This window comes from Engystomops pustulosus, chromosome 5 (assembly GCF_040894005.1).
Source record: "Engystomops pustulosus chromosome 5, aEngPut4.maternal, whole genome shotgun sequence".
In the NCBI taxonomy this organism is placed as follows: Eukaryota; Metazoa; Chordata; class Amphibia; order Anura; family Leptodactylidae; genus Engystomops; species Engystomops pustulosus.
Window position 1 is genome coordinate 64,633,659 of NC_092415.1, and position 22,998 is coordinate 64,656,656.

Here is a 22,998-nt window from a genome sequence, read left to right on the forward strand (position 1 = left end):
CAGAGAGCTCCCTTCAATTCATTGTTGCTGAGCTCCAATAATGTTGTCCTTTCATCTAGCTTTCTCTCCTTTCTATAATAAAATGGCGATCTCTTGGCTGGCTCATACAGGCAAAATGAATGCATAGGATTTACCTAACCCCTGTACAACTGGAGCAGATGACGAAACTACACATGCAGCAATGGTTAACATGACTTCAAGGGAGTTAACTCATTGGGGCTTATTTACTAAGGGTCCGCGGACACACTTTCGTTGCACTTCCCGACGTTTGTGGATTTGCACGGCTGTGACAGGTATTTAACAGGGAATTGTGTTGCATGCGATAGGATTTCAGCGCAGCTGTGCCGGCTTTCATGCATCAGTAATCGGGGGTGGGCTGTCGGGCAAACCGCCTGATTCAGACTGATTCGCAAGATCAAGCACTTACATGCACCAGGAAGAACAAGGTGAACCCCGTAGGACCTGAGCGGGGAAGCTACACATGCAGGATATTGGGAGCACGATCTTAGTGAATCACGGCAGATCGACAATGCACTTTCTGTGTACTCCTCCGGACGGGTAAGTAAATGTACCCCATTTAGTTTATGAGTAAAACCAGTCATGTTAATAGTTAATGGGTTAAGCCAGTGATGTTGTTCAGTGCAACATCTATACCTACTTTTGTTTGTATGAGATGTGGGACAGATGGGAGTGATTTTATTCACATAGTCTGGAACTGCCTGATCATTGCCCAGTTTTGGTCTGCAGTTCAATCATTGGGATTTTCTGCATTGTGTCCTTCTTCCTTTAGCCTCTTGGGGCTGATATCATATCTAGTTCCCGCTAAATATGAGAGACTGCTCTTATGCCTACTTATGCTTTATGCTCTCAAACCCATACTTCTAATTTGGAAGCCTCGAAAGATCCCTTTTCTTGCTGAATGGCTTCCCATTATGAATGCTGATCTTCTACTCGGTAAGCTCACATATGCCTCCAAGGGCTCCCCACAGGTCTGAGTTTGGCTCTTTAATCTATATTTACTGTTCATCTGATATACATGTGATCCTTCATATTTAGGGTGACATTGTACAGAGGTGCCCAGCTATCTATTTGAGTTACAGTTGCAGTGTATTTAGAACTCATGTTTCATTTTTATGGGAAGCCAGGACACTATGGGGGAGAATGTATTAATGCTTTTGCGCCTGCCTTTTGTTGGGCAATTTAAGACAATTTTAGTTTTGTGCCTATTCTGACAGATTTATGGAGTGTCTGCACCACAAAAAACTCATTTTCCTAACCCAGATCTGGCTTAGTTGTCTCTATATGTCTTTTATTTGGGCACAGATAATGTTTCCAAAACTTTTCCTGCACTTCTAGTTTCCCAACGCCTATTTTTGGCACAAATTTAGACCAACAAAAAGCAAGCCTTTCAACTTCTAAACCCCTTCCTGAATGTGACGTGTCATTTCTGATGTCCATTTTATCTTCTTGCAATGTGCTAAATTTATTAAGACCATGCGCCACAATTTAATAACCAATCCCAAAACACCTCTTAAGTCGGGTGCCAAAAAACAGGCCCACATTAATACATACCCTCTATATGTATTGCCATATGTAGCGTTCTTAGCCTCAACTGGGTTGTACGCAGTTTTTGTAAATTTCCAAATGAAAAAAAACTAATAGAATAAGCAATCAAAAAGCTGAAAGCATTTGAATTTATGATATTTAATAAACAAGATCATCATTTTTAGGTAAAGCAAAACTTGACCTACAGTTATGCCACAAATTTGAACATTCATGTATTTAATTTAGTTTATGTCTGTAGAAAGCAAATTGAATAAATCATAGAAATCAGGGAATTTAAAATGCTGTGACATTATGCGTTTTAATTTAATTTACTTTTCTTTTACATGTGTCAAATTTGTCCAGGTTTACAGAAGTGCACACATTCTAGGAACCCATAGCATTTTAAGGGCTAATCCAGAATGCCTTAGAATGATCTTGCTACTTAATGGTGTAAACATGAACATAAATCTATGTACAGAAGACATAACTGAACTTCAGAAATACAGCGAAACATAATATCTAGAAATAGATTTCAGGAAAATATGTGATTTGCTAAACAAATTTTCTATAATCTGAGCTAAAAATAAATATGATTTGGGTTGAGTTAATGTAATTTAATAAAAGTACTTATAAAGCACTTACAGATATGTCCTTTGAGATCAAAACATTCAGTGGTTAGGTGAATGATTTCTGATGAGCATCCTACAAAGCATCGCTTAGGATTAAAATTAGAAATGTTTTTCTTAGTATAAGGAACATTCCTGAATAGCTCTGTCTGACAATGGGAAATCATAATGCTATTTATTACAATCATGTTAGGGACCAGTTTTTGCAATGCTACTTCATGCCATTTCAGCCTTCAATACATGAGGCTGAGTTCACACGTTCAATTTTTCAGGTGGAGTTTTTGATGTCCAAACCAGGAGTGAAGTGAAAAGGGAGTAGGAACAGCTCTCAATAACATGTTCTCACCCATTATGATCCATTATGATCCACAGCTGCTTTTGGCTTCAAAAACTGCATCTGAAAAACTGAATATTTGAATTGACCCTAACTCGATATAAGATGCTCAAATAAACATATGGTTGGTCTAAGAAAAGAGCAAAATTATCAGATACAATTTAACTCTTCACCAAGTATAGTTGAGAGGTTTATTCACAATTTTGGCCTTTTGGCTTTTGGCCAATGCTTTGATTAATAATTTAAATCCTTTTTTTCAAATAATGACAATGGGATTATAATTACTGTATATACTCGAGCATAAGCCGACCCAAGTATAAGCCAAGGCCCCTAATTTTACCACAAAAACCTGAAAAAATCTATATTTTTTACTCGAATATAAGCCGAGTTTGGTTTTTCAGCACATTTTTTGTGCTGAAAAACTAGGCTTATACTCGAGTAAATATGGTACTTTTGCTGGTCTTTTTTGATGTAAAAATGTAGCATTGAGGTTTTTTGCAAATTTTCACTGCTAAAAAGTCACACCTTTCCACTACTCTGGTGTAAACACAGAGCTACTGTTAGAGCAATGCTGCGCAAAGCCAGATTCATGACTTGGTGCTTTTTTAAAAAAATTTGCATAGTCACTCTAGTCCCCTGCGCTGGGTCTTATTTATGTATTTTACAACTTTTTTGGGACTATTTGAAAAAAAATAACAGACAGCAAGTAGAGCGTAAGAATATTTATTAAAGAGCGAAATTCACTTTAATGAATCTGACGGCAGCAGAGCTTCAAAGACAGACATAGAACTGCCCTAATGATACATAACCTCTACTGTGTCAGTGTGGATCAGGAATCAAACTAAAGAAATCTCAAAAACAAGCCCCAAAGATGTATCTAAACATTTTGTACCAACATTTTGTCTTTCCAGTGAAAACATGCAATCACGAGCACCCTGTACTTATTTTTCATTGTTTACATGCAATACCAGATGCTCATTACTAATAGGGTGCATGGAGTTCCTACTTTCCCCATATGCAGAAGATACAAAACTATAACGATTATCAAAAATCAGTGCTTACCGGGTATGTTCAGAATTCTAGTTTCATCTTGCTGCATTTTAACCATTTCCATTTTTGCCTTTACCATTTTGCATTGTTTTTTTAAACTCCAAACCTTCCAAGACCCATACCTTTTAATTTTTTCATTTACAGAGCTGCATGAGGCCAAACAAATTGTACTACCTAGTAACATTATTAACGATTCCATGGAATGTGCTGGATATACTGGAAAGCTGAAAATAATTCAACTAAGGTAAGAGAGTTGCACTGTTCTATTACAGGTTCGTTTTTTTATGGCTTTTTTTGTGCGGTTCAGATAATGGATCCATTTTATTCTTAGGGTCACTGAGATACCAAATTAACATGGCTTTTGTTTTTTTTTTTTCAATACCTGTTACGTAACCTTTTAATACTTTGGTGTATGGAGCCTTGTAAGTTGTCATTTTTATAACGGTGCAGCAACTCTCCATATTGGCTTCATAGGTGATCTGTCCTGAAAGGCATGTCGTATGGAGTTGTACTAGGACAATGGGGACAGGTGGCTTTATTTTAATTATTTTATTATAAAGTTGAATTACAAGTTGATAATTACAAACTGATAAGCCAATACATTCTCACCATAGTAAGTAGCTACAGCAAATATCTGTGGAACTTACCAGTGTCAGCAGGTCCACTCACTTTCTGTATACGGTATTGAAATAACAGTATTTATTGTCCAGTCTTATACTCAACGGGCAAGAAATTGGATGAAAGTGAGTCTTTCATTTACAGGTAAATTCTTATTTTGGGACCAAGCAACAAATATTTCTAAATTTGCCAGAAGTCCATGCAATTTCAGGTTTATTACAGCTTAGGACTATCAGAGTCCACACATTAATAGCAAACAGAGCCTCATCTTCCAATAACTCTGGTTTATTTAATCTTAATCTGAAAGTAAAATGAGCAGTAAGGCGTATGAAAGACTGGCTACGAGTTGCCAGGTAAGAAATACTAACTCATGATTTTCTTATGGATGATTATGCATACAGTAGAAGAAAAATACAAATAAAAGCTCCACTTACTGGTTATGCACAAATGTTTTTTTAATAGGAGGAAAGTTTCATATACTGTATGCTAAAAATATATTCTTCACAAAACCCAAACAAAAGTTAGGCCTCCTTGTTGTTTAATCTGCTTTACTTGGCCAAACTGATTTTTTTATTTTTTTTTCCTATGACATTTGAATGTTATCTCATTCTTTGGGCCTTCTCAATGCCTGGTCAGAATTAAGAGTAGAAATATCAAATGTCTTGGCATCGGTCACAGCCAGACTCGCTCAAGGTCTCTCAGTCATATAACTATAATCAGCACGTGGTTTGCCAGAGGCTTAGGAAAAGTGCTTCAATTGTAACTTCAGCAGTATTGAAGCTTGGCTTTAGCTTGAAAATAATATGTTACTGTTAGTCCTCATACAGATGGCAGAGAGCCTTCATGGCATCACACACATTCAGGTTAATACTATGGAGCCATACACTGCCAAGTCCAATATGTAAAGGAGATATTCTCCCCAAAAAACAAAAGAACCATCCAGATTACCCAATATATTAACTTGAGCCAAATATACTGACACGGAAAGAAACTGTAAGGCTATATTCACACGAACGTATGGGGGACGTATATACGGCCGACGTATATACGTCCCCCATACACTTCTATGGCCGCACGGCACCCTACGGGAGCGGTACGCTGCAGCACACGTGCGGCAACGTACCGTTCCGTACCCGGGAAAAAGATAGGACCTGTCCTATCTTTTCCCGTAATACGGCGCCGTGCGCCATAGGTTGCTATGGAGAGGGGCGGGGGTGAGCTGCTCTCACCTCCTCCTCCTCTCCCCGTACACTGCCGTTGCCCGCTACGGTACGGTATGGGCGGGCAACGGCAGTGTGAATATAGCCTAAGACAAACAAAGATCTAACTTCACTAACTGTCGAGGATATTTGCAGATAGATGGATAGATAGATAGATAGATAGATAGATAGATAGATAACCAGGTCATAGCCTGGGAGGGCAAAAAATTTGGGGACATGTAAGATAGCACTTTCATATTTCAGCACAAATACATATAAATACTGTATATGTGAGAAACTGAGATAATTTACATGCGTTATCATAGAAATGCTAAATGTGTCTTGCAAAATGTTTAGAGAACTTCTATCTTATGTTTGTACACATTTATATGTGTATGCATTTTTGTCATCAGAAATAAACATGATTTAGTGGTTTTGGTAAATAACAATAACACAGAAAGTAAACCACAAGTAATTTGTATTTTTTCATCAAGTAAACTGAAAACTTTTGCCAAGCATAAACTATAGATGGATAGATTGTTGCTGTAGTACAGAAACTTGGAAGGGTAAAAAGAAACAAACTGTCTAACCAATAATTGAGTTTTCTAATGTGACTCACAATTTAGACATTTCCCAGAATTTAATAACAGTCCACCAAGAAAGATCAATTAAAAAGCAGACCTTACATTTGGTAAATTCTGTGTACTAAATGGAGAGGAAACAATCAAAACTAAGAATTTATGAATGTGATTTAAGAAACTGAGATAAAGCTCATCTTGTGTTTCCTCTCAGCAAATTCATATATGGACTAATAAGAATATAATGCAGGACATTTTAAGTTCAAAGCTTTAATGCATCTTAGAAAACTAAATCAGGAGGAACTCAACTTAGGCTGGGTTCACTCCACGTTATTTGCCATAGGTTGTAAGTTCACATTAGGAAGATTTCAACACATCCCTACAACGTATGGCGCAGACATGTCCCACTGTATGCCTACACAATGGGATAAGTTGCCCTGAGAACCCCCCGAGGGGAGGAGTGGACATAGGCAACAGCCAATGATCGACTGCTGCCGATGAATGTGGTGTTCCCCCAGTGATGTCACTGTCCTAATATGGAGCATCACTGGTCCTCCCACTTGCCGAGTGATATAATCCGTTCATTGCATTCTAGGAGTGCATAGGTTGCTCAGGCAGAAGCTGCAGAATGGAAAGAAGTAGCTTGATGTACAGGAGGTATAGTGGCCAGACCAACTATGCCTCCATCTGCCGCTACTTGTCAAGCATATACGTTGGGTGCTTTTCCGATGTATACAATTAGTGTATTAAAAAAACATGATGTGAACTTAGCCTAAATGTCTCAACATTCTAGTTCATATAGGGGAGTCCCAAGCTCTGGATTAAAGTTGAGTGGACCCAAACTTCCTGTTCAGGTTCAGTGTTCCCTGCTCAACCTGGACATATTGTCAGATTGGCTGTTGAAAAGCCAATCTGGCAAATTAACAACCCTAACTACCTCCCATGGCTGTGATTGGGCAAGAGGACAGCTCTGGCCAATGAAAGCCATGGATAGTTGCTAGGGGTATTATTATGCTGTATTGGCTGTTTGACAGCCCATCCAGCAATATGCCTGGGTCACTCAGTGCGCACCTGAAGCCAAACAGCAAGTTCAGGTCAGCTCATCTGTACTCTGGAACCTGTCTATAAAGGTGGGATACCCTAATGGTAAAACTATTTTAGGGGGTTTCAGGCAAAATCTTTGCTAGCCATTTTACAATGGGCTGTATGCATATTATATGAAAATACAAATATTTTTGCATCTAAAATGAAGTTTTAACGTGTAATATACATACCATGTACAATTTACATATAGTACACAAGCCAAATATTAAGTCAATATTGAACAGGCATTAACGCTCTTTGAAGGTGTAGGCACTACATATTTAATGAATAACATGTGGCTGAACGATAGACATTAGCACTATAAAAGCTACATCAGGCTCGATAACATTTTGTCATTGTTATTTATGACTTGCACAACACACTTCTCTCTTAGTCAAGCTGTTGCTGCTAATGTGGTATTTACATTACTAGAATACACATGAATGTAATAAAACAACAAGCATGATTATTAATAATAAAGTATTGCACACCACTTTGCTTTTCAATCATGCAGTGCAAGTCTGTAGATTGGAATAAGGTGATGTTTTATAGGAAAAGCATAGCCTATATTTTTTTTTTACTATTTAAAACCACATAGTGGTAATATATATATATATATATATATATATATATATATATATATATATATATATATATATATATATATATATATATATATACCATATATACTCGAGTATAAGCCTAGTTTTTCAGCACAAAAAATGTGCTGAAAACCCAAACTCGGCTTATACTCGAGTTAAAAAAATTATCAAAACTTTCCTGCTTCCCCCGCTGCTGGCTATATACTGTGGCAGTGGCTGGCTATATAATGGGGGATATGGGCTGGCAGGCTATAAACTGGGGGCACGTGCGGCTATATACTATGGGGTAGGGTCCGGCAGTCTGTATAAATGGGGAGGCTGTGACCAATGCATTTCCCACCCTCGGCTTATACTCGAGTCAATAGGTTTTCCCAGGTTTTTATGGTAAAATTAAGGGCCTTGGCTTATACTTGGGTCGGCTTATACTCGAGTATATACGGTGTATATATATATATATATATATATATATATATATATATATCTGTATATATATATATATATATATATATATCTGTATATATATATATATATATATATATATATATTCTCATCCATTTTATTTTCTTGTAGATTGTTGATACTTTTTTCTGTAAGTTATTTTGGTGAGTGTTCATCTTTTGTTCCATTGTTTCCACATGGACATCTCTGTACACCAACATTTTATACAGGAGTCTGTCAGCAGCAGCTACACCGCAGCTGTGGTATGTTGTCCATGCACCAAATGGGAACTTTCCCAGATTTCAGGAGTTGCCTATGCCAGACAGCAAATGTTATGAAGGATAGAAGACAGAAGAGCTATGACAACTAACTACTGTGAATGGCACATACTATGTTATATATCTCTTAATGTGACATTTCATTTTCATATGGTAAAAAGATATCAGGTCATTTTTTAATGGTACGATCACCATAAACTACATAGACCAATTAACTCTGAAAACAGAATATACCTAAGACAATACTGGGTTGCACATCATAACACAAGTAACAAATAACATTTTCTATAAACAATCCCAACATATTCTAGTGGAGTTTTCTTAAGGACCTATAAAACAGTGAAGTTGGTTTAAATAAGTGACCTGTAAAACGTTTATGTGTAATCTTTAATCTCAGTGTATTGCGGTTAGTAATGGTAAAGAGAAGTGTTATCTTAATATGTTAGACCCATCCTCACTTCTTTAGAGGCTTAAAGGAAATCTACCATCAGGAATCACATATAGAAGTATATCCAATGGTATACTCCTGCAGCCAGCCTCAGCCCTAACTGTATTTGGCATGCATATTAACCTCTTAATGACTTGGTCCCATTTTTGTTTTTGTTTCTATTTATTACTCCCAACCTTTAAAAATCTCCAACATTTTCTTGTGGGCTCCGATTTTTATAACTTTCACAGTGCACTCCAAATGACATGTCTCCTTTAGCCACTGAGTCGGTACAATCATGTGGATACCAAAAATATATAGGTTTGGCCACACATGCACTATTAAGACCTTTGCCAGACAACTTGGAGTCAACACTTATTACCACTTGATGGCTGTGGGACATGTTGTAACTTCCAGTGATTTCATGTGCAAAAACTATTTGTTTCTATGAGCAATCACTACAGCACAAGTGGTCATATCCAAAGACGACTATCTCGTTTCGATGGCAGCATATGACTATATTTATGGGAAATTATCTTCACACAAGAACATTGGGGGACATTTATCATATGCCAGTGCTCCTGCGTCAGCGTCTGATTGCCCCGCCGCTGCATATTCGTAGCGGGATACTCATTTGGAGTATCGGGGGCAGGCTGCACAGCATTTATTCTATGCCAGACGGGGCCTGGTGAAAAATTAAACACAGCCAGCAACTTTTCACAAGCCCCATTCTTTTATATACCCCTTTAAGTCTACCGTGAGAATGACCTCAAACTTTAGGTAATCTAACTGCATGTGGGTTCTGCTTGGAAATGGAACCAATTAACTCCATTAAGTACAAACTCAACTCTATCAAATCTCAAGACTGATTATTACTTTACTTCCTGCAGGATCCAGTCTCCATAAAAGAGCGGTAGTGTTCTAAATGGATCAAGAGATACTTGGCAGATGTGAATGCACTGTACTTATCCTATTTATAGAACACATTGCACAACTGTACCTGACAATGGAAAAGTTTTACTACTACGGAAACTGCATATAAATCATATTATCCAAGATAAATCTCAATGCAACAAATACATATTATGATGTAATAATGACAAATTATCTTACCTTGCATTGTTATTTTGGTCGGTTCCGAAAATAAAGGAATAAGCAAGAGGTAAATGAGGTAGACGAATGATATTCCATTGTACCGGAACATGCATGCTGTTAAAGAGAGAAGACAATTTACATTTACATTATTTACATTTCTTTTGTTTTAAACATGTTCAAAAATTACTTGGATGCATATTTTTAATATTTTAACAAAGAGTGGACTTGAAGTGTATTTTTTTCCACCTTTTTTAGTAAATGAATAAGTAGTGTCTGTTCAATGAGATTTACAATGTTTAACCATGTGTTAATTTTTTAGAATACCATAGTTATTTGTTTATACCCTTATTTTCCCTTATCCATATACTAATATCTACACACAGTAGAAACCCATGTAAAGATTTGTAATTATTAAAGTGTAACCAACATGTTGTCCAAATTTTTTTTTTGTGCATATTGTCCTTTTCTTTCCACAGTTATGACATTTTCTGTTCTGAAGCTTCTTGTCAGTAAAGTGGGTGGAGACCTATGGCTTCCTGTCTTTATCTTTGCCCATAAGCTTAGTTAGAAGATGTAAATCAACTGAACACTGAATAGTGTGTACATGACTTATAGAATGGGTAGCCTGGCAGCTTTTGTGACATGGAGGAGCAGAGAGCATTGGATAAGTAGTAAAAACCATCAGTGAGATAGTTAAATGAAGTGTATAGTCTGTGATGCAAACACAAGGCTCTTGCTAGCTACACACACAGAGCATCATATAACTTCCCCCTCCTTTCAAAGTGACCAATGGGCAGCAGCCCCTCCACTCCGGCAGTTCGAATCTGTTGCCTGTGTAAATAAGACATGGTCAGACAGAGAGGCTGTGGATGTTGGATATCTGGACTTTCCTAAGGCATTTAAGACAGTGCCGCATAAAAGGTTGGTATATAAAAAGAGACGGCTAGAGGAAAAGCTGTGCATTTGGGTAAGCAATTGGCTTTGTGATTTTTTAGTATTTTTATAAATGACCTAGTAGAGGGTTTCCACAGTCAAGTTTCGATATTTGCAGATAATAGTAAGCTGTGTAATTAATACGGAGGCCGATAGTATTACATTACAGAGGGATTTGCTGGAGGAATGGGTGGAGAAATGGTTGATGAGGTTCAATGTAGATAAATGTAAAGTTATGCACTTGGGCATTGAAAACAAAAAGTATAATTATGTCCTAAACAGTCAATTACTTGGTAAAACTGGAGCTGAAAAAGACTTGGGGGTATTGGTGAATGGTAAACTTCATTTTAGTTACCAAATCCAGGCATCTGCTGCTACAGCAAATAAAATTATGGATGTATCAAGAGAGGAATAGATTCTCATGATAAGAACATAGTTTTTCCTTATCCAAATCACTGGTCAGACCACACATGGAATATTGTGTACAGTTCTGGGCACCAGTGTATAAAAAGGACATAGTAGAACTGGAACAAGAGCAACCAAGATTATTAGGGGAATGGGGGGATTACAATATAGTGACAGGTTACAAAATTTGGGGTTATTCAACTTAGAAAAAAGATGACTAAGGGGAGACCTCATTACAATGTACAAATACCTGAATGGGCAGTACAAGGATCTCTCCAAAGATCTTTTCAAACTTAGGCATGTGACCAGGACAAGGGGGCATCTTCTACGCTTTGTGGGGGTTTGGCCCAGTAGAGACCGTGGTAGCGGGGTGCTGTGATGCAGTTCACGACAGTGACACCAAAGTATAGTCCAAACAGGTCTCGCCTGTGTTTATTTCAGCAGGAAAATAAACAGCCTTTACATTCAGGCACAAAACAAAATAATAACCTACCCGTCCGGGTACTAACTATACACTGAGTTCGCTAACTCACACTAAACAAAAATTCACGTGCTGCTCCAGACACACAGGTCAGAGCTGTGTCCTCTCAGCCTCCTTCCACAGAGAGACAACATTTCCAGCTCTGCTAAGTGATTTTATGCAAGCTAATTGGGCTGTTCCCATCACCTGTGTCCAAGGTGCTGGACAAACCCACTTCAGCACTAAGGCCTTGCATAGAAGCAAAACCTTGGGGAAACATACCGCCCATCCACAGTTAACCCCTTCAGTGTCTCACATACCCTCCCCCTCTGTTTGACCCTGTGGGGACGAACACTTTTGGCCATCAGACAGTGGGTACGGGATAGGGCATCGGCATTCCCATGCAATTTTCCTGCTCGATGTTCCACCGTGAACTTAAAATTTTGGAGCATTAGGAACCACCTTGTGACCCTGGCGTTCCTCTCCTTGGCCTGACTCATCCAGGTTAGAGGAGAGTGATCGGTCACCAGTGTAAACTGCCGCCCTACCAAATAATACCTTAGGGACTCCAGAGCCCATTTGATCGCCAAGCACTCCCTCTCAACTATACTATAGTTCTTTTCAGGAGGTGTGAGCTTGCGGCTCAGGAATGTTACAGGATGTTCCTCACCCTCCACTACTTGGGACAGGACAGCCCCTAAGCCCACGTCAGAAGCGTCAGTCTGCACAATAAAGGTCTTGGTGAAGTTAGGGGTGATCAGTACCGGTCCCTCACACAAAACCGTCTTAAGTCGCTGAAACGCCCCCTCAGCCTCTTCACTCCACTTTACCATCACCGCCCTGCTACCCTTAGTCAGGTCAGTCAGAGGTGCCGCTATTGTCGCAAAGTCGGGGATAAATCGGCGATAATAGCCCACTATGCCCAAAAAAGCCCTCACTTGCTTCTTGGTCAAAGGTCGTGGCCACTGCTGGATCGCCTCTACTTTGTTTACTTGGGGTTTGATGACCCCTCGCCCAATACGGTACCCCAGGTAACGGGCCTCTTCCAGACCCAGTGCACACTTTTGGGGGTTCGCTGTCAGCCCTGCTGCCCTCAGGGAGTCCACCACTGCTTGCACCTTGGCCAGATGACTCTCCCAGTCGTTACTATAGACTATAATGTCATCTAAGTATGCCGAGGCATAACTCCGGTGAGGTTTTAGCACGAGATCCATTAACCTCTGGAAAGTGGCGGGAGCCCCATGTAGCCCAAAGGGGAGTACCACGTACTGAAAAAGCCCATCAGGGGTAACAAAAGCGGTCTTCTCTTTAGCCCTGTCAGTCAGGGGTACCTGCCAATACCCTTTCGTCAGGTCAAGGGTGGAGAAGAACCTAGCCTGTCCAAGTCGTTCTATCAACTCGTCAACCCTGGGCATGGGATAGGAATCAAATTTGGACACCTCGTTCAACTTCCTAAAATCATTGCAGAACCGTAGGGAACCATCCGGTTTGGGAATCAACACAATAGGACTCGACCAGTCACTTTTAGACTCCTCGATAACCCCCAGGTCTAACATCTGCCTGACTTCTTCGGCTATGGCAAGCCGGCGCGCTTCAGGGACCCGGTAAGGTTTTTGGTGTACCCGGACGTGGGGTTCGGTTATGATGTCATGCTTGATGACTGAAGTACGTCCCGGTAACTTAGAGAACACATCCGTATTTCGGAGCACAAACTCCTTCGCTTCCTGAATCTGGGCCCTGGAGAGGGACTCCGAGATCCGTACTTCAGGCACCTTGGCAACGGGTACACCTACCTCCGGTGTCCCCTTCTTGGAGACAGACGCCTTCTCTACTCCCACGGCCATCAGGGACTCTCTTTCCCTCCATGGCTTTAGGAGGTTCACGTGGTATATCTGTTCGGGTTTCCTCCTCCCCGGCTGAGATACCCTGTAGGTTACCTTCCCCACTCTCTCCATGACCTCATATGGCCCTTGCCATTTGGCCAAGAATTTACTCTCCACGGTGGGCACTAGAACTAGCACTCTGTCACCTGGGTTAAAGGTCCTGAGTCTGGCTGTCCTATTGTAGACCCTAGACTGGGCCTCTTGTGCCCTTGTCATGTGTTCCTTTACAAGGGGCATTACCGCCGCTATGCGGTCCTGCATAAGGGAGACGTGTTCTATCACACTACGGTGGGGGGTCCTCTCCTGTTCCCAGGTCTCCTTGGCTACATCCAAAAGCCCACGTGGGGAACGGCCATATAACAGCTCAAAGGGTGAGAAACCCGTGGAGGACTGGGGAACTTCACGTATGGCAAACATCAAATAGGGCAACAAACAATCCCAGTCCTTCCCATCTTTGCTGACCACCCTCTTAAGCATCCCCTTCAAGGTCTTATTAAACCTCTCGACCAGGCCATCTGTCTGAGGATGATACACAGAGGTGCGGAGTTGTTTTACCTGTAGTAACTTGCACATCTCCTTCATCACCCTAGACATGAATGGGGTACCCTGGTCAGTCAAGATTTCCTTGGGGAGGCCTGTGCGTGAGAACACCTGGAACAGCTCCCTAGCAATAGTTTTGGAGGAGGTGTTCCTTAGTGGAATCGCCTCGGGATACCGCGTAGCGTAGTCCAGGATAACTAGGATGTATTGGTGCCCCCTGGAGGACTTAACTATGGGGCCAACCAGATCCATTGCAATCCGTTCAAAGGGCACTTCTATGATCGGAAGGGGAACCAAAGGACTCCTGAAGTGGGAGACCGGGGCAGTAAGTTGACACTCAGGGCAGGAGCTACAATACCGGTTTACCTCCTCCCATACCCCGGGCCAGAAAAACCGCTGCAGGATCCTTTCTCGGGTCTTCTCAGCACCTAAGTGCCCTCCCAGCACATGTTTGTGTGCCAACTCTAGCACCAGCCTACGGTGAGATTGGGGTACTACAAGTTGCTCAACCTCCTCACCCCGTATCTGGTCGACCCTGTACAACAGTTCCCCAATAATCACCATTCGGGGATATATTTTATCAGCCCCTGGTATCTGGAGTACCCCATTTATCACCTTGACATTCTCCCGTGCTTTAACCAAGGTAGGGTCCTGTAGCTGTGCAGCCCCAAAATTGTCCCGGGAAATCTCAAGGTCCAGCATGTCGGCCACCTCCTCGTGGCCCTCGACCTCACCAGCAAGGACCTCTAGGGGAGAGAATTCATCACATGGGGTCACCCCTACTGCTGGTGTGTGTACATCGGCCTCAAAGGGTTCAGGGGCCAAGGCCGGACATACCTGATGTCCATTATCTGCAACAGTTCCTGTGGTGGGTCTTCGGCTCCAGAGATCCCAAAACACTGGTAAGTCTCTGCCGATAATAGCCTCATGAAAAAGGGTCCCCACCACCCCCACTTCATGGGTAACAGAACCACAAGGGGTATGTAGGTTGACGACGGCAGTGGGATATTCGCGAGTGTCCCCATGGATACATAACACGCCCACTTTCCGCCCGCTGTACAGTCCTGGGTCAACCAAAGTTCCCCGCACCAGGGTGACCAGACTCCCGGAGTCTAGCAAGGCTTCCACTGTGTGACCACCGATCGTGACCATGCATACTTGGGGTTCTGCACCCGTGACTGACTCCGCCGACAGAACCGGTCGGGCAAACAGCGACACTCGCCGGGCCTGGCTGCAGTCCATTGGCTCCACTGACAGTGGACAGTTGGCAGCAATATGGCCCATTTCATGACACCGCCAGCACTGGACACGGCCATGACCTCTGTCACGAGCCTCACTGGGTTTCTGGGTATCCACGCCCCCCAATGAACCCCCTCCCAACCTGGCATATCTCCCCTTTTCCGCAGTAGCAGTCTTACCGGCTGGTTTGGTGACCCTGTCACTGGCACTGCTACGTGAGGGAGAGGTAAGTAGAAGGTCCTCTGTAGCCCGATACCTCTCTACAAGGGACACAAGATCCTCAGCTTTTGTGGGGCCGGCCTGTCCAACCCACCGCTGGAGCCGAGAGGGCAGAGAACGGGTGAATTTGTCGAGGACCACTCTCTCTACCATCTGTGCGGGGGTGCAGTCCTCTGGTTGCAGCCACTTCCGGACCAGATGGATCAGGTCATGCATTTGGGAGCGTGGGGGTAACTTTTCTGAGTAAGCCCACTGGTGGACTCGGCTGGAGCGGACTTGAACGGTGACCCCAAGACGAGCCAGAATCTCCGCCTTTAGCTGGGGGTACTTACGGGCCTCCGTCTCACTCAGGTCGTAGTAAGCCTTCTGCGACTCGCCGGTCAGGAACGGTGCCAGGACATCTGCCCACTGCTCAGCCGGTAACTCCTCTCACTCAGCTGTTCGTTCGAACACCGTGAGATACGCCTCCACGTCGTCGGTCGTCGCCATTTTTTGCAAAGCCTTCTGTACCGCAGCCCGTGCGGAATGCTGGACCACCGGGTACGCCTGCAGACCAGTACGGGACCCCTCAGCAGTCGTCGCCTGCGGTGCTGCCACCATGCCAGAAAACTTCTCCATCATCAGCTGGAACATGGCTCTGGATTCTTCCTGCTGTTGCTGGAGCATGGCTTGCTGCTGTCGGGACCTCTCCTCCTGCTGCTGGAGCATGGCTTGCTGCAGCTGCCGATTAGCCCTGGTCTCCTCCTGCTGCTGGCGGGATCTCTCCTCCTGCTGCTGGAGCATGGCTTTAATAAAGTCCTCCATCTTGGCTTTATCCTGCACTTTGCCTGCTGCTTTCACCCAGGCCATGCACTGTTGCAGGATGTAGCGAGCCTGTCGGGTGTATGTCTTTTGAACTGCCCGCAATCCGCAGCACCATATGTGGGGGTTTGGCCCAGTAGAGACCGTGGTAGCGGGGTGCTGTGATGCAGTTCACGACAGTGACACCAAAGTATAGTCCAAACAGGTCTCGCCTGTGTTTATTTCAGCAGGAAAATAAACAGCCTTTACATTCAGGCACAAAACAAAATAATAACCTACCCGTCCGGGTACTAACTATACACTGAGTTCGCTAACTCACACTAAACAAAAATTCACGTGCTGCTCCAGACACACAGGTCAGAGCTGTGTCCTCTCAGCCTCCTTCCACAGAGAGACAACATTTCCAGCTCTGCTAAGTGATTTTATGCAAGCTAATTGGGCTGTTCCCATCACCTGTGTCCAAGGTGCTGGACAAACCCACTTCAGCACTAAGGCCTTGCATAGAAGCAAAACCTTGGGGAAACATACCGCCCATCCACAGTTAACCCCTTCAGTGTCTCACAGCTTATATATATATTGTTATGGTGAACTCTATGTACATGTTTAAGAGAGGTCTGGATGACTTTCTGGAGAGCCAAAATATCACGGGTTATGGGCAAAAAACATTTGTTTTTAAAGTTTGGACATGAAGGACTTGTTTGTTTTTCCAGCATTATATATCCTATGATACTAGAGATAAGCAGCACAGCCAAGGAAGACAGCTACAATAGCCAAACTGAGGAGGATAGCAGAGAAACTGCTGGGATAAGCAATGGAAGTATTAGGCATTACAAGAGCTATTGATTTGTGAAAAAATCTATATTATCAGAGTTTGTCATTATTCTTTATTCAGGACTTTTGTGTTTCAAAAAGCCTTGTCTTTAAAATTGATGTTCTCTGTTTGGATTGACTGAAGAACTTTCAAAGTTTACACACGTTTCAGATTGGTTTGTACTTGTAATAGTGGCACAAGAAAACTGCTCCTTTCATTTTCATGGAGCAAGTCTGCAAAACCTTGCTCCAGCACCACTGGTAGTACAACATTTGAAAACCTATCTCACGGATCCCCATTAGTACCAACAGATCAGACTCCCAACATTCTGTTATTTATGACCTTCTCTAAGGATGAATCACCAATACATCCCTATATAACAGTACAATAAGCATGTAAATAAGCATTAGGCTGCTAAAGCAATTGTTTACTCCCCACCTTGCAAAAGATTAAAAATTTGTTTTCCATAAAAGTGATTTCTATCTGTAGGACTGTGGGATTTCTATCTGTGGAAGCATTGAAAGCATAAATAGACATGTGAAACAACATTTATTGCAGGGATAATAGTAAACTTTGTAATACACTTCAATACGTAAACCAGCTTTTCTATTCCTTTTTTCTGTTCCTTCTTTCTCCTGCAAATTAATGGGGTTTACCCATGAAAGAAATTTCTCACATTTTAACCCCTAGTGATGCTTACACAATAAACATCATTTTAACCCCTTAGTTTACAATTTTATTCAGTTGTATTGGTGTTTTAGCTCCTATAACTGATGGTCAAAGTAAAGTTCCTGAAGGAGGCACATTATGATCCCTGTGTGCTGACAATCTGGTTACATTATCAGATTCCAGGTTTATCTACACTTTCATTTGTCTTCTAAACATTCACTAGTATCAGACTAGAAAAAGAGAAATAAGAGATGAGAGATTATGATAATTCTTTATTTTTTCCTCTGAGAGGATACTGACTGTGTGGCAATCAAACTGACTGTGTGGCAATCAAATGTAAGATTTGAAGACATGCATGCCATTTATAAGGTTAATGATCTGTACCTGTATCATTTGAGGAAGATAACAGCCACATTCCTCTCCATAGATATCCCCTTTAATATTTCCACTGAAGACATCAAAACAGTTTGGACAAATCTAAACAAATTTATGAGATATGTAAATATTCCAAGATCAGCCCTTAACGTTTCATTAGTAACATTGGAAAGTTATTTTTCACTCCACTTAGATACATACAACCTAAAACTTCACTATTCATTTGTGATCTCTTTGCCTTTCTGTCAACAAAGTATATTAAAAGATAAGTTTACTAAATCCCTGGTACTATTTAACTTTAAGAGTATATTAAATTTGTGAAAAGTATTAATGAAATACTTCTTTCATTTTGGCGTTAACTAAAATTTTAAGAGTAAGGGTCTTTTGTACACAACAGGCATTCTAGCACCTTGAGTTGAAATCTTCTAAAACAGGCCAAGGTTGTGACTGGTAAGAACATGAATGGCCCCTGTGTTCTCCTAAACTGCAGTTTAGCTGGTACCACTAGAGACTCTACAGCCTTTTGAGTATTGCGCCTGGCACATGATTTTATTTGCATATACTGTAGCATGTAAGCAGATGTAGCAAGGATGCAGATGTTTCACTGACTTGCCTGTTTTCAGCACAGAAAGGCTCATCAAGAAGGCAATAAAAGTTTAGTGCTTGATGTAATGATTTCATGGTTTCATACAGTACACCAATATTTTCACAGCTTAAAGTTTCAACAAAAATTGACTTAACTGTGAAAAAGTTGAAGACCCTTTGTAAAATCTTTCATATCCTTACAGAAAATAAACCCAGAAACATAAGAAAGGACTATAATGATTTATGGACTGTCTACGTTCATTTCTAGCATTTTGCTTCAACTAAATTAAATTGACATTAAAAACTATTGGTAGAACGACCTGGCAAGATGACAGCTTAACAATTTGAGATTAACATACATCAATCAACCTTACATCCTATCACAATATATGCTAGACTAAAGCAGAAACCACAGTATTCAGCAATGTTCACTGAGCACTGAAGTGCGTAGAGAAGACTTACAGCATATTTTTGACTTTGTCAATATATTTAAAAACTGTCAAATTCATAAATAAATGTATATATTTATTTTAAATTCCATTGCTAGATTTTGGTTAAATGGACATTACAGAAAATATCTGTAACCATCATGGAATACATAATGCAGTCCAAGATTTTGCCTCGATACAGCCTTCCACTAAGTTTCCCACTAGAATAGTCCTGGTGCCATTGTTCCCTTTATCAATTTGCTACTTGTTTTTTTTTATCTGTCCACCCATTGAAAAAATATGAATTTTATATGCGAGTCATTTCATACTTGTAACTAACCATTTCTGTTCTCTGAAGCTGTGTCTCTATGTGCTGTATGAAAATAAAAAGTTGCTTCCCCCATAAGCTTATTTATATGTAAACTTCTGCCCGACATATCTTTGAACAGATGGATTTCTTTTAAAAAGCTAATACCATATTTATCAGGGATACACTGGAAATAAAAATGGTATGTCCATTAGCATTTTGAAATTGGTAGCAGACAATGCAGAGAGGAGGAGGAGGGGAGAGTTTACGGCAAAGTCTAGGATTACCAAGTTTCTAAGGGCAGTATTCTTGTGTATTTGGTGTTAGTATTTGTTATCCGAGACCAGTAGATCATACATTTAAAACATATGATGTCATGAATATCCACGTAGGTATATTTATGCAGTCCCCTCAATTTCTATGAAATGTCTTTTTTTATAAAACAATGATAAAACATTATTAAAGGGCATTTGGAGATACAATGCACACAGTGACATTACAGCACATTGATGGTAGTCTCACAGGACCCCACATAAAGGAGAAGAAGAAAAAACAGGGGACAGCGTACAATTTGCATACCATATACTGTATACTCTGAGTTTTTCAGAGCAAAAATTGTGCTGGAAAAACTAAACTCGGTTTATACTTGAGTAAAAAAAAATAAATAAAATCAATACTCACCTTTCCGGCGCCCCCTGTAGGTCCTCTTTTAGATTCCTGTTGGTGGCCGTCGAAAGGTCCTTGCGTAGGTTTACGACAGGCCCTGTGTGATGGCGGTGCACACTGTAATATCAGCAAGCGGCTGACATCAGTGTATGTGCCACGGACCTGCGCTGCGAACCTGCCGCCGCCTGCCGACAGGAGGCAAGAAGAGGACCTGCTTGGGCCATCGGAATGGTGAGTACAGAGTTTATTTTTATATAGTCAGCAGGCTGGCTATATACCGGGGGGAGGGCAGCAGCAGGCTGGCTATATACCGAGGGGGGAGCAGCAGCAGGCTGGCTATATACTGGGGTGGGAGAAGGCTGGCTGGCTATATACTGGAGAGCAGGAGGCTGGCTGTATACTGGCAGGATGTAAGCTATATATTAGGGCAGGAGGCATGCTATATACTGGGGCTGGCTGACTAGCTATATACTAGCGGCAGGAACAGGCTATATACTGTGGGCTGGAGATATACTGGGGTCAGGGGGTTGGCAGGCTTTATTATGGGGGACAGAGGGTTGGCAAGCTACATACTGGGTGGAGCCTGTGACCAATGCTTTTCCCATCCTAGACTTACACTTGAGGCAATAGGTTTTCCCAGCTTTTTGTGTTAAAATTAGGTACCTTGGCTTATACTCAAGTCGCCTTATACTAAAGTATATATGGTACTTGGTCTGCTAACATAGACGTATCGACTAGAAACATTGAGCTAACATGTAGAAACATTGTGCATGTTTATAGTCATACATGTGCAAAGTGTGCCATACAAAAGTGGGTACAAATAAAGTGTAGCACATGACTTTGTAACAATAGACAAATTTGAAACACAAACACCACAAAGCACCCAAAGGGTAGGTTCAGAAAGAGCTGGGTTGTTCCACAGGGAAGTGTACTTGTCAAACCCACAACAAAAGAAGTTGGCGCAGCAAGGGGGATGCCCCTTTAGTCTTTATGTCTCCCCCAAATAGGAGATGTTTAGGTGACGTGTGTTGACTAGAGTAGGTGTGCCATGCTGCAAGGTTTTCAAGGTGGAACACCCAAGGGAAGTGGGACGAATAATATAGCTTAAAATTGGGAAGACCCACCCCACCTCCTTGAAGGGGCAAAACATCAAGCTTGTGGCTATCCTTGACCTCCGCCCTCCCCAAACAAATATGGCTATGCAACTGTGAAGCTTCTGAAAGAATTGGCACAATATATACACTGGGGACTGAAGCAGGATGTACAGGATTTTAGGTCGGAGGACCATTCTGACTAAGTTAACACGGGCTGAAAGGGATAGGAAAAGGTTCAACCATGCCCTGTGTGCCGACGCACGAAGGCCAGTAGAGGGAGTACATTCAGTGTGTAGTAGTCCACAACAGAGCATTTAAACCGCACTCCTAGGTATGAGATCTCTGATGTTACACGAATAGGTTGAGCTGCATGTTCAGCCGTGGGAACTAATTGGTCAATAGAAAGTATATATGACTTAGTCCAATTAATCCTAAGGCCCTAATGGGTGCCAAACTCCTTAATTACCTCCAGCACCATAATCATAGAGGATCCCAAGTCTTACAAATAAAGCAAGGTGTCATCAGCATATAGGCTAATCATCTTGCCCTCTCCACCCATTGTCAATCCTCTAACACCAGGCAAGCCCCAAAATTTCACAGAGGGAGGATAGGGAACAGCCCTGGTGGGTTCCTTTTGCCAGCAAACTCTTCCTAGAGAGGGATCCATTTACCAGAAAAGAGACTAGGGGGGAGTGATACAACAGGCGAACCCAGGCCACAAACTCCCTAGGGAAGCCAAACCGTTCCAAAACTAGCCAAAGGTAAGGCCAATCTACCGAGTCAAAGGCCTTGGCTGCATCCAGCGAGACCAACACCATCGTCCCAGCATTATCATGGACCGCCTGGAGATTCAGGAACAGTCTGTGCAGATTACGAGCAGTAGATTTACCTGGCGTGAAACCAGGGCAGTCTCCCGAGTAGTCACAGTGTATGTAGAGGAACACAGGGCTGCAAAGAATGGCATTTCGGGTCCTTGTAGGTGAAAAGTTTAGCCATGAACGTGCATGGTGGAGCACCATGTGGAACAGGCTTGGGGATAATGCGGCGCGCCCATTCCACCACAAAGGAGGTGAAGAAGCTATCATGCCCTTAGGTAGATGTCAGAAGGTTTTCCAGGAAAGTAGACGATTTTCCTGCTCTTTGATGCACTAATGCAGTCTTTCCAGCCGAGCAGTCGTCTCCAGCAAGATATCGGCCATTGGGATTTGATGATCTTCCAGGTCCCCCATTCGCAGTTCAACATCGGTAACACTCCCTGCTACGTTGACCATCTTGCCTAATCAGAGCAATGTCCACCTTAACCTCATCAATCTTTGCGATTTGGCACTGCTCAATTGTCAAAAGGACTTTTTGTTTCTAAATTAGGAGCCGAGGGCTGTGTAGGCGGGGGTCACGGGGTCACAGGAGGGGGAGGCAGATGCTTCCGGCCTTTTGAAATGCTCCAGCTTCTCCGCAACTTCAGCCATTTTACCGCGCCATGAGCAGGGAGTGAGGTGGGAGTCCAAAAGGTATTAACATATGTGGGAGTCCCCGCTGGAGCAATCCACACAAATTAGCAGTAGAGCATCAAAGCGACGGTAGACAAACGATGCAAGGCAGAGAGCTACAGGTCCAGCAGCAGTTCCACAATGGGAACTGGGGGGAAAATTGTGGGTGCATAACTCAATATAGTCCTCTGAGGGAGTGTAGCAGGTAGCGGTGCCGCCGGCA

At 42.1% G+C, this 22,998-nt stretch overlaps 1 protein-coding gene across 8 annotated transcripts in view; it reads right to left on the minus strand.

Moving 5' to 3' along the window:
- PIEZO2 (piezo type mechanosensitive ion channel component 2) overlaps positions 1-22,998 on the minus strand; it is a 241,310-nt gene that overhangs the window by 144,596 nt on the left and 73,716 nt on the right. For all 8 annotated transcript variants that reach the window (XM_072152250.1, XM_072152257.1, XM_072152253.1 and 5 more), the window contains exon 2: positions 9,892-9,987. In XM_072152250.1, coding sequence (XP_072008351.1) covers positions 9,892-9,987 — 96 coding nt within the window. The remainder of the gene's footprint in view (positions 1-9,891; positions 9,988-22,998) is intronic.